Raw genomic sequence first — 13,186 nt, 5'->3', positions numbered from 1 at the left:
CAGGGTATTATCTGTGGGCCCAAGACACATGGCCACAGTCGCCAGGAGGTCTTGGAGAATGTCACTCCTAGAAGGTGATGTCCCAGATGCTCAGCAAGAGATGGAAGGGTAAAGATCTACTCTCAGCGCCATTTTGCTTTTAAAACAGTCTCGTTATGTAGCTCAGGCTGGCCTTGACCTCTATATCTTAGTGCTCCTGTCTCCTAAGTGTTGCAATGATAAGAATTCACTACCATACCAGGCTCAGTACTGTTGGTGGTGGAAGTGGTGTGTGTGTGTGTGTGTGTGTGTGTGTGTGTGTGTGTGTGTGGTATATGTGCACATGTGTGTGCACAAACAGGCTAGAATATGTCAAGTGTCTTACTCTATCATTTTATATCTTATTCCCTTGAATCATGTCTATCAGCAAACATGAATCAATGTGGACAGGCAGCAAATCCCAATGAGCCTCCTGTTTCTACAGGATGCTAGGGTCACATTACTGGTGCGTGCATCCATGCCCGGACACTTACATGGGTGCCAGGGATTCAAACTCAGGTCCTCATGCTTGCACAGCAAATGTTATTATGTGCTGATCTATGTACTAATTATATCTCCATTTTAATTTCATCTTAGATTAGGCCCTAGTTTGTTTTTACCCAGTTTCTGTCACTGTTGTTTTGAAACAGGATCTTGCTTTATAAACCAGGCTGGCTTTGGATTCACAGTCCCGACTTCCTGCCTCAGCCTCCTTAGTGCCAGGATTTCAGGTTTTATGTTTTTAGAAAACAACACTCGACTTTTATGGTAGTTTCTTTACGGGCTCTTTGGCTTCATTGTTCACTGCTCTAATCCTGATTCCCCACTCAGCATGAGTGGCTATGGAGAGACCCAGCATGGGTTGTGCTGGAGTCTGCAGCCTTGAGTACACTCCTTCCCTTTCTTTTTTTTTTTTTTTTTTTTTTTTTTTTGAGCTGGGGACCCGAACCCAGGGCCTTGCGCTTCCTAGGCAAGCGCTCTACCACTGAGCTAAATCCCAACCCTTCCCTTTCTTCTGATTCTCTTATGTTTCGACTCCAGGACAGAGTCACTGTGAGCATTAATTAAGATGACACATAGGAAAGTGTTTTGTAAACCATGAAGCTTTATATCAATATAAATAGAAGGTGACATTTTTTTTTAATCTAGCAGGCAATTAACTTTCTTGGCACTGTTGGTCTACAGTAATTAGAACACTTAGTCAGGCAGCATTCAAGTCCAGGAAGGTACTGATTCCAGGGGAAGAAAATGCTTTGAGATGTGCTACATGTGAAACTGCACAAGATAAAACGAGAGTCCTGATCTTTCCTTCTGCCCGTGCATCAGAAGCCAGCACAACCTCAACACTGAGTGTTGAACATTTTTCAAAACTACTTGTTATCAGTCGCTGAGGGATTTTTTTCCTCCCAAATAACCAGACATATGCTACAAAATAAGCTCAAGGGTCATAACTATTATTTCAAAATATCCTCTAAATGCACATGCATATGTATATGTATGTACTCACACATGTACACATAAATATAGCATGCATGTGCACAACTACATATACAGCTAGATATTCAATGTCTTGGATGAGTTTCCTGGAAACAGGATAAAGATGGTTTGCTTTTATCATTTGCAGCAGTATCATAGGAATTGAGTGGGTCAAACCCTATTTCTCAAGGAAATCAAGATGTGTGTGTGTGTGTGTGTGTGTGTGTGTGTGTGTGTGTCTTGTGTATGTCTCTGTGTGTTTCTGTGGTTTTGTGCCTATGTATTTCTATGTGTCTGTCTATGTGCCTTTGTATGTTCGTATGTCTTTATTTATGTGTGTGTCTGTGTTTGTATCTGTATGTATGTATCTGTGTGTGTCTGTATGTGTTTGTATGTATTTGTATATATGACTAGGAGTATGTCTATATTTCTGTGTGTTTGTGTGCATATGTCTAGTGTGTAGATGTAGATATGTCTGTGCCTATGTGTGTGGTGTGTGTGTGTGTGTGTGTGTGTGTGTGTGTGTGTGTATGTGTATGTATAAAGAACAGATGATAACTGTGGCTATCTTCCCGTGTGTGTGTGTGTATAAAGAACAGATGATAACTGTGGCTATCTTCCCTCAGGGGCTAGCCACACTGTTTTATTTTGTGAAAACATTGCTCATTACTCTAGATCTAGACAGCAGGCTAGGATAAATAGCCAGTGAGTACCAGGTATCGCCCTGTCTCTTTCTTCTCTATTTGAAGATAACAACCTTACTACATAACTGATTGTTTTTTAGTTCTCTGAGAAATCACAATGTGTTTTAATTGTGTTCATTCACACACACACACACACACACACACACACACACACACACACACACACACACACACCAACACACCCAACTCTTGCTGAGCCACCTCTAGTCCCTAAACACCCAACGTTGTCTTCTCTTTTTAAAAAATACCCATCGAGTTCCATTTCTGTTGCCCATATATTCTTGGATATGTGGATTTCCATTGGAGCAGGGTAAACTCACCAGAGACTACAATCTTAAAGCAAACCAAGTCTCCCTCTCCCAACAGCTATCAATCGCCAATAGCTCCTCAGCTAAGGATGGAACTCAGCTGGCATTTGGTCTAGCCTGAGCTTGCTCAGGTCAACAATAGTGAACCCATGGCAAAAGCCCACTGATGCAAGAGAGGCATTAACAACCCAGGACACCTTATTTCTAAGTATGGGTTCTGAGGATCCAAACTTGAGTCCTTGTGCTTTCTAGGGAGGCTGTTTCCCCAGCCCAGGGCAGAAGCATATAAAACTACATATTTACTCTTCTGAAATGGTTCAATAAAGCACTGGCCATGCACTCATGTGGATGGTAACAGGGCTGGCTTCAACGAATATGGCAGCAAGGCTGTCTTCATCAAACACTCATCTTTTTGATCAACTCAGCTGTCACTTCAGCTTTCTTACTCTTAAATATCATAGCTGAAGGTACTAAAGGTGGTTCATTTGAAAAATGTCTTCACAGACAACAACAATCTCGCTTAATTTGTATATTACATTTCACAGTGTTTTAAATGCAAATTTAAATACACAGAAGTTGATTTGGCTGGGCGTTCCCAGATCCAGAGTAAAAGCTAAAGTTGTGAATGATGTATAACTGTTACCTATATGAGCAACTAGAAGTCACCTCAAACAAACAAAAAAAAATGCCACAGTTACCTTCAATCAATGAAGGTTACAAACATCTTGCTTGGATATATACTTTTGAATGAAATAAGAACAAACAAACAAAGAACCAGAGAAAGCTTTTAGCTATCCTATCACTGTCCAGAAGTTTCTCTTTTATGTCAATTTCTACATAGGCACGCACAAGGTTGCCCTATCCAGCTAGCCTTCCACTTTCTATTTCAGTGTCTAACATTTTATTTGTCTACTAGGTATATCCAAACCTTCGAGCATTGTAACATAACACTGTCATCCTTACATTTCACACATCAGAGCTACCTAATCAAGCACTAAAATATGTTTTTAAAAAATCTCTCATAATGCTTAAAGGAAGTTTATGATTTTTGCATGAGGGTGCATTCATTCATAGCCATTCTAGCCTGTGTGAAGTTGTGTGTGACCTGGATAAAAATGTAAATACAGGCCATGTGAGATGCTGTTCAGCATTGGTTGAAGCCAGAGATGCCAATGTCTGCAGTGACATGTAAATGAACAATTTACATCCAATACCCGTCTGTCCTAGTTAACTTCAATTCAATTGCCCAGATCATATTTGCCTGTGGGCATGTATGGAGAGTATTATGGTGATCATTAATTGGTACAGGTAGGCTAAGCCCACTGTGTGTGGCACCGTATGGGTGATCCAGGACTGTATGAGAAAGCTAGCTCAGCAGGAGTCTTTGAGCAGCAAACTTCCAGAGTATTCATGTCCTGACTTCCCTCGATGCTGGACTGTGAGCTGAAAGTGTAAATCAAATGAAGCCTTTCCTCCCCCAAGTTATTTTTGGTTGGTGTTTTATCAGAGCAACAGAAAGGAAACTAGACCACCACCACCAGAATCCACAAGTTTCCAACACATTCTACAGTCCTTGCTTCCTGGTAAACTCAAGATTTCCTAACTCAGCTGTTGAAGGAGCATGCTGTTCTCATGCTGTGGGGGCTGTTGGGTGACTTCATCTGCCTCCTGAAAGGCATTCATTCATCAGAGAAAGGCCAGGGTGGTGGCTGGGCATTCCCATGCTGCTATCATGTGTCAAATACGTTTGCTTTTGGCAGAACACATATCTGAGGAGCATCTGACTGTCTGCATAGCCATGGTTGATTGTAGTGCTCTGTCCCGCCCATCCCCCTCCTCTCATCACCCTAGAACCATGGCTTCCACTTAACTTCTGTTTGTCTACTCAGGTTCACTCTACGGTTGGTTTCTGGTGTGGAGGCTCCTTTACCACTGAGTGCAGTTTATTTTCTAACAGATTGCCTGTGCAAGGGCTGTTCTTACTGGGGAGCTTTGAATGAATGACATAAGCAGACATTCTGAAGTCCCTATCTGCCCCTCTCAGGATCTGGCAAGAGCTTCTTCACACACCGCTGCATTTGTTCACACTGCTGCATTTGTTCACACCTGCTGCATTTGTTCACACCTACTGCATTTGTTCACACCTGCTACATTTGTTCACACCTGCTGCATTTGTTCACACCTGCTGCATCTGTTCACACCTACTGCATCTGTTCACACCTGCTGCATCTGTTCACACCTGCTGCATTTGTTCACACCTGCTGCATTTGTTCACACCTGCTGCATTTGTTCACACCTACTGCATTTGTTCACACCTGCTGCATTTCTTCACACCTACTGCATTTGTTCACACCTGCTGCATTTGTTCACACCTACTGCATTTGTTCACACCTACTGCATTTTTTCACACCTGCTGCATTTGTTCACACCTGCTGCATTTGTTCACACCTGCTGCATTTGTTCACACCTGCTGCATCTGTTCACACTTGCTGCACTTGTTCTCTTCTCTCTTGGGAACTCAGGTTTCTCACCAGTTCTTTAGGTTGGGTGGAAGGGCATGGTCTATTGAGGAATTTTTTTCATTGGCCCCTGATGAAGCCTCATGGCCTGGGATACCTAGCAAAATGCCCTCCCCAGGAGTCACCTACCAAGAATAGTTAGGAGAGAGCTTTGTATTTGGTGGTGGTGGGGGGTGCAATGAATTTGAAAGTCCATAGAAATCAAGTCTTTAGCCTTGAGGAAACTCTGCTCTGAGGAACCTGGATCCAGGTGAGGTGGGGTTTCATGGAGGAGCAACAGATAGAAAGCTGGGATCATGACCCAGGATCTAAATGAGGTTTCCCTGCAGACTTGCCTTCCACCCTGGCCACCATTCTTCATTCCTTACTTTAACACCTTCATGGTCTCTGACTATAAACCTCAAGTGTAAAGTTTTAATTTTGGGTCCTGTACTTTTCCTAAGAAGGTTAAGATGAACACACTGATGTAGAGTACTTAATGGGGCCAATTTAAATGTCAAGGTCATGTGTCTGACCTTGGCCTCAGATGACTGACAGTCTGACTAAGGGGCCAATTAGTTTGTCAGCCTGCGTGAGGGATGCCTTGTCATGTCAAGACTACTTGGCTAAATCCTTTTCTGAAATCATACATTTTGGTTACAAGATCTGATATATTATTCTTTGAGGTCTAAGATATTTTGAGTTGGTTTATGACAATTAACAGAACCAATAGTAGCAGGTCAATTTATACTGGCTCAGCAAACTTTGAGACTAAAAGTTATTTGTTCAATTGGCCTTTGCTTAAATTTGTGTGTCTGAAATTTAGTATTAAAATGTTCATATCCATATCTAAATGGTCATGTTTCCATCAGGTGCTCTTGAAGAAAAGAAGATCACAGTGGCAATCAAAGACCAATGAGAAGATTAGACCTAAACTTCATAATGATCAATCATTAGATCAATCATTAGAGCTTAATGGATGGGTTATTGGCAGCTAGTAACATTTTAAGCATTTTCAAATGTAGCTTACAGATTTCTGGGGATGCCTGTGCACATGTGAGGGTGTTCATAAGAAGAAAGCCTCCATCACAGTGATGAGATGTTAGCTTCCTGTTCCTCTGTCCTATTTGCACTATTGCCATCAGTGTGGTGGGTAGACACTGGGGCCTCAGCATCAGCTATGGCAGTGACACTGAGATGCAACAATGTCACCAAGGGGTCCCCACCATGTGCCCCAAGGGCTTTGTTTCTGGACCTAAGTTGTTTTTGTTTGACTGCTTGTTGGAAAAGTAGCCTTGAATCCCAAGTAGTGTGAGAGGACACTCATCTCCAAAGCCCCAGAGAATGAAGGCTGTGAGAGTTCAAGCCCCTAGCTGCTTTGCTCACGAAATTCCAACTTTTTCTACCCAGAATAGCTCCCTAAAGTGATAGCCACACAGACCTGTGTATGTGGCAGACTCTGCTGGAAGAGAGAGGTGGGAAGTTGCCAACTCCTGGGATCACAGTTGATGATGCCACAAATAATACAACTTGAGTTCCAGTGCCCAAGAGGTCATGTGATACTAATTATATGATGCTTCAGTGTTGTATGGCCAATTGTGTTAATATTCGAAAGAGCCTCCTCACATCTCAGAGAGCCAGTCATCTGTAAATGAATCAGCCAATCAAAAGATGGTGTATGGGTGGAACACTCATCTAAAGGTATGGTGCATCTTTAAGACAGCAAGGTTAACACATTCAGTGATGTGGTTTCCAAGTCTCCATGGCAACACACCCTTACAATACTGCTGTGACTTAATTTTCTGCACAGTCATCCCATGCTCAGGTGTCTAGTGGCTGATGTATGGGTCTTGTTTGATTCTATCTCTGCTGACGAGAAGGCGATCTAAAAGGAAAGCTCCCATTCTCAGACACTATCACATCCAGTGCTCAGGGCTGGTGCCCAGCAGGACACAGACGCTTTGTAAGTGATGGAGCACCACCAGAAGAGGCCCTTGCTTTCATCAAGGTTTTAGCAAAGATTTATAATCATTTCAGGAAAATTAAGATATGGAACAATTTGAGAAAGCTTAAAAGTGCCTAGATACAAGTATTTAATATGCAACATGACTTACTCCACAACAAACGAACATTTGGCGTGAGTACATGTATTTTTAGATGTTTCTTAGAATAAAAGTAAATCTGATATGTTTTGAGGTAAAAGAGATTGGGGAAATCCATATGAAATTCACACAGCTTTGCTCCCGAGACACTGGGAGAAGGTCTTGACAGCTCAGAGAGGCAGCTCAGCCTGGGGGGGGGGTACCTCACACCATCTGCAAACTGTTTTAAAACACATCAGAACCTTCTTCATGGTGTATTGTATGTACGGTATATGACATTGAAGCAAAACCTTCATTTTATTCTTGACTGAGGAAACTGTCTTGAGAAGAAAAAACATGGCTCCCCAAAGCATCTGCTGTGTGTCCTTGGTGGACCCAATAATTTATTGCTTGTTGTGGGCAAAGGTCTCTGAGGGTTGTATTGCCGAAACCTCAGAGATCATCCTGACAGTTAGAAGCCAGGATTGTATATGACACGAGCCAATGGCTAATTTAGTCAGAAAGACTGGAGAGCTGTCAGCCATAGCTCCTCTCTCCACTCAAGATGAGAACTTGGACTTGAAGTCCTTCTCTACCATCGAAAATCTCTTCCTCTTGGGATCTAAAGAGTTCACAGATGGGATCTTTAGAGGAAGAAAGATGTATGTTCTAAAATGATCTGATAGAAAACAAAATAGTCAAGCCAACAGTGTACCTTCTGAACACCACCTTCAGAGAAAGTGGCATCAAGTTCGAGTCCCGTGAGGACCCAGGATCATATCGACAATAGTTAGCGCCTTTCCCATCGCTCCGTGTTCATAGCTACTCAACTCTACCCAGATTCTGAGATGGTCCCATCTTAAAAGCCAGGCTTGGAAAGCAGTGGTGTGGGGCAGGTAAGGGGACAGGGTTACCTTTGACTGTCACGTGGACACTCTGGCTGGTGGAGAGCTGTGGCTGCACCAGCACGTTACATGTGTACTCTCCCTCGTCAACTTCTTTCTGCACATCTGAGAGTTTCAGAGTCCCATTGTTCTCAAACGCCACCTGGCGGTGGTTGAAAGGAAGCAGGTTAGCGTTCTTGTACCACTTGATGGAGTAATAAGGGTAGCCAATCACACGGCAGTGGATGTACGTGTCACGCCCTGCTATCGCAGTGATGTTTTTCATCGGTCTGATGCTTGCCGGCCCTGGAGAGACACAAGAAAACTCTTGAAAATAATTTAAGGGTACATCTCATGGAAAGAAATGGGTATACTTTTCCTTTGGCGAAAATAAATTATTTTTATGTAAATACACCTTTTTTTTTTTTTTTTTGGTTGTTGTTTGCTTGCTTCAGTTTCTTGGCATTTGGCATTTTCTACTATGAATAAAAACTTTTATTTTTCCTCTTACTACTCTCACATGAGTCAATGAATGTTAAAGTCTCTTATCAGCTACGTCTATGACCATATTTTGAATTACAAGGTAAAAGACAGCTTCACTAATTAAAAAGAGTAACTAGCCTACTCTGCGTGGCTATGCTCTCCTGGTGAAAAGGCTTAGAGCAACTGACTGTCTGGCGGATGATGAAGATGGAGGTTATGCGGCTGTGCGCTACGGACTTGAGTTAGGTACCATGGGTGTGAAGGCTTACCATGGATGTTGTGAGATAGGAAAAACGGAGAGAGGAAAGGGCATGCAGAGCATGAACCAGGAAAAGAAAGCTTCAGTGGAAAGATGTAAGAGGACAGAAAGGAGACAAGCTGACTACGGAGACCAAAATGCCATTTTCAACACCGCTGATCAGCGCCATTCCTGAGTAGGAAGGAGAGGGCAGGGAGAGGGAGGAACAGCTCCTCCCTTGCGCATTGCAAGGCTCAGCCCAGAGCATGCAGCACCCCGTCCCGCTACAATGATTTGTGTGTGTTTGTTCGAGGAGCTGATTTGACAAGCACCTCTTACGTTTATTCGAGCCTGGTACAGGACGACTCCGGCCGAGTTGTTGGCAGTGCAGCGGTAGACACCCCCATCCCGGACCTGGGAGCTGGAGATATTCAGGTAGCTGACCACGTTCCCCTCGGACGTGATCATTTGGCTGATGCGGTGGCCGCTGCCCTTGAGGATGGGGTCATCGTCCAGGGTCCAGGTGACCGTGGGCAAGGGTGTACCCTTCACATTACACACGAGGGACACTGGCTCTGCCGGGCTCACCACTTTCTCGCTAAAGGCGGAAATGATTTTGGGAGTTCCGTCTGCAGGGAGACAAAAACAGGAAAGGACATTTTAATCCTCGGCCAAGTTCACTGTTTATACTCGGGAGAGAGAGAGAGCACTGTTTATTGGCACTGTCCCCAAAACCCTTGCGCTAGGAAAAGTTTCCAAGTGACATGAATGAATGAAAGCAAAGTGATGCCCCTTTCTTTATGGTCTAACGGGAAGGAAGGATGAGGCGACCGAGAGCTCATGGTAAAACACCAAGAGATCCCATGACTGCGGTTCGAGACATTATGTTCCACTTCAAAGCCACAAACAAGGATTTTGCACACCCCAATGCTGCTTTGTCTATTTTCCCCTCGGTATTTGTAGAGATTGCTCACAAGGCATCATTTAGAATAAAAATAAAAGAGAGGGACTGAGAGAAATGCTCTAACTTTTTCATATACATTTTACTTCTGTGCATCCGGGTTCCTGGATCTCTGCATCTGGGTTCCTAAATCTCCGCATCTGGGTTCCTAAGTCTCCCCATCCCTGTTCCTAAATCTGCATCCGGGTTCCTGAGGCCTCACTTCACTCCAGCTCAAGAGTTTATGGCTGGAGGAGGCCCCTCAGACAAGTTGTTTCTCAGATGTGCTGGTTGTTAGCCATAGCACCGTTGGTATTTCTACTTTCAGTGATGAGAAAAGAACTTTGAAATGTTTAAAAAAAATTCCCCAGTCCATCAGCACTACATCTATGTCTCTTTAATTACCAGGAACCTTGAATATTTTTCGTATTTTGACTTAGATTTTCTTGAAGGACATTTTTTCAGAACCAGTTGCAACCACTTCCCTGTGTTTAAATATATGTTGTCCATTTCTGCCAGAAATAGTGTGGGGACACTTGTGGTCTCATATTGGTTATGATTGCTTTGTTTCCTATTTTGTTTTATACTGTGGATTGAACAGAGGGCTTCCTGTTCACTAGGCAGAATCAATATTTTTTAGTGCTTATTCATTATTTTTGTGTCCTTTTTTGAGGAGTGCTACTCAAATATTTTACTCATTTTTTAATTAGATTGACCTTGAGTTTCAGGTTTGTAGAACTTTTAGGTTTATTCATTCTATTTCATGTGTATGAGTGTTTGCCTGCATGTACATGTGTATGTCACATGTGTAGTGTCCTTAGAGGCTAGAAGAGTGTGTCAGAGTCCCCAGAACCAGAGTTATAGGCAGTGGTAGACCACCATGTTAGGTACTGAGCCTGGGTGCTTTGCAAGAGCAGCCAGTGTTCTGAACAGTTGATCTGTCTTTCCAGCCCTGACTCCTAAAATATATTTGGAATGTTAGCAAATATATGTAAACTAATTTATAATTATTAATTTATCAGGTGTTCATTACAAATGATCCATGATATCTGTTAGACAGACATACACTATATAGAATACCTGTTAGTGTATGTACTGAAATGGTTTCTTCCAGGTTGTGGTCCCCCTTCTACTTTTGTCCTATCTCTAGATCAGGAACAACTCTCTATTTAAGACATTTATGGCTTAACATTAAACATTTGTGTCTGAAATTTATATCAAATTGGTTTTTATGTTCGCTCCAGATGTTGGTTGAGTCCCTTAATGGCTTTGCAGACACTTATTCAAATGACAATTGGTAGTTAACTGAAAGTATTTCCTTTACCTATTGACTATCCTGTATCCTTGCGAAACTCAACTGGCTATGCCTATGTGGACACATCTCAAGATCACACCTACCACGCTTCCTTCATAGTGTAATTTACCTTGGTCCATGTAGCTTCACAGAGAGGCTACAAAACTAGTGGGAGGAATCCTCCAATTTCATTCTCCTCCCAGCTTGAATAGCTTTCATTCCTTTGTCCTCTTGTATTTACATTGGAAATCAACTTCTCATTCTAAGAAATTAGCTTTTCCATGTCAACTTTAAACTCACTCTATACATCAGTTTTTAAGATAAGATCTCACTATGCAGCCATGGTGGCTACAAACTCATGATCCCCCTATCTCAGCTTCCCAAGGGATGGGTTTTCTTATGTGTTCATCCTTTATAACCACATTTTCCTTTAAATGATTAAACTTATTTCAATAAATGGAATAAGACACCTTGACTGTCGATCCTGACATATGGGTCTCCTCCCATATGTTTTTCTGTTGTCTGCTTTTGGTTTATTTTGCTTGTCGATTTGTTTTGTTTTCTTTCAAATATTTCTAGTGCTTTAAGTTATAGAATTAGATTCCATCCACATAGCAGTCCATATGTCAACCAAGTTTTCCAAGGTGATTTAAATGATGACTTGGAGACTGTCTCCTGGTGTCTTTCCTTTGTGTCCCCTGCCCTACTCTCTGATATGTAAGTTCCAGTCCCTCAGCTCTATAGACTCCTGCACTTTGCTTTTCTTCTACTTTCAGTCCTACCTGGCCTTGGAGGTGACCTCAGAGAAAAGTCTCTAGATCCCTGTCCCTTCCTCCCAGTGCTCATCTACCATTCTGTTTGCTCTGGGGTTTTCTCAGTTCTCTACACTCCACCGAAACTCCACCAATCTCCTGTGCGTGCAAGCTTGCCTGACAGGTGCTGTTCTTCACTCCTAGAACCTGAACCTCTTATTCCTCATTTTTATTTTGTGTTTCCCAATTACTCTGGTTTAACGATAAGCCCACCATGATGAGGTTTTAGGGAATTCGGTCTCCTGGCAAAGGCTCCCAGATTTTCCCATCCATCCACATTCATGGAGAGTCCACTGTAGGCTAAGATTATTATAATTTTATCTTAATCCAGTTCTTACAGCAGGAATTATGGGAGCTGTCTGAGGATGTACTGGTCAGGCATAGATGTGTATCAGATACTAGATATACATTCTCTTTTTTGACATTAGCACCATCATCTTTCTGAAGAAAGAAAAATAAAGTGAATCTTGTTCTGAACAGAAACCGATGTAAGACTAAGTTGGGGGGGTGTGCTTGGGTCCCCACACCCATCTCTTTCTATTCAAGTGACTGACATTGTGGAGATGAAGGTAGGCATTACTCGCCCAGTGAGACCCAAGTGTCTTTGTAATCTACCCAGCTGTCATTCTGATAACAGAGCCCTTTTGACATCATTGCAGATGATCAATATGCTCTTTAGGTTTTCTTAGTTACTTGAGACAGTTGCCGAGGTAACGGGTCCTAGACAGGTAATCTTTCCTCTTTCTTTAGCTAAAAATAATGACTCTGGGAGGACCAGGGTGCATCCTGACTACCAGAACCAGCTCCTTGCAAATTGATTACTTCTGCTCTTAATTATTATGTGCGAAGTGGTGTCAGGCATTTAACACAAGGACTGAGCCTTCAGGTCATTTCTACTCTGCATTAAGAACCTCACTGTCTGCAGAAATGCTTGAATCATCACTGCTACGCCTGCTACTTCTGACAAAGGAGTTGAGGTTAAAGGTTCCATAATGGAACTATTCTCTTAGCATCAGTCAGATTTAAACTTACTCACATACATTAATGGGTTGTACTTACTCTATCCTTGGGCTATAGAAAAATAATTTCATCACTTTCACCAATTGATAATGGATGGATTTTAAATGATAGTTAATGATATAATTCCCACCAAGACATACAAATACACAGACAGGAGCCATTTCAATTATCTGGTGATAAATATATGCCTTGCTTAAATGTCACCTGTCACAGCTCTATTCCCTTGGTGATGAATGAACTTGAAGATTGAAGTACTCAGTAACCAATTAAGAAAAGCAAACAGATCATGTTATTCTACCCCGAGGCAACTCCTCAAGTTTTCCACACACCTAAGTCTGGGAACATTTTGACCAGGCTATAGACAATGGCACCAACCATAAGTCATATTTTCATCCAAAAACATTCAATTAAAGTTGAGGTTATTGCCTCT

At 42.3% G+C, this 13,186-nt stretch overlaps 1 protein-coding gene across 2 annotated transcripts in view; it reads right to left on the bottom strand.

The window, feature by feature from the left end:
- Positions 1-13,186, bottom strand: part of LOC116898942 (Down syndrome cell adhesion molecule homolog) — a 537,794-nt gene that overhangs the window by 106,329 nt on the left and 418,279 nt on the right. For both annotated transcript variants that reach the window (XM_032900358.1, XM_032900359.1), the window contains exons 7-8: positions 9,023-9,319; positions 8,000-8,275 (exon numbers count right to left, since the gene is read on the bottom strand). In XM_032900358.1, coding sequence (XP_032756249.1) covers positions 8,000-8,275; positions 9,023-9,319 — 573 coding nt within the window. The remainder of the gene's footprint in view (positions 1-7,999; positions 8,276-9,022; positions 9,320-13,186) is intronic.

Source organism: Rattus rattus, chromosome 4 (genome assembly GCF_011064425.1).
Source record: "Rattus rattus isolate New Zealand chromosome 4, Rrattus_CSIRO_v1, whole genome shotgun sequence".
NCBI lineage: Eukaryota > Metazoa > Chordata > Mammalia > Rodentia > Muridae > Rattus > Rattus rattus.
Note: the sequence above shows the minus strand (reverse complement) of the source record. Positions and strands in the feature narration are given on the sequence as shown.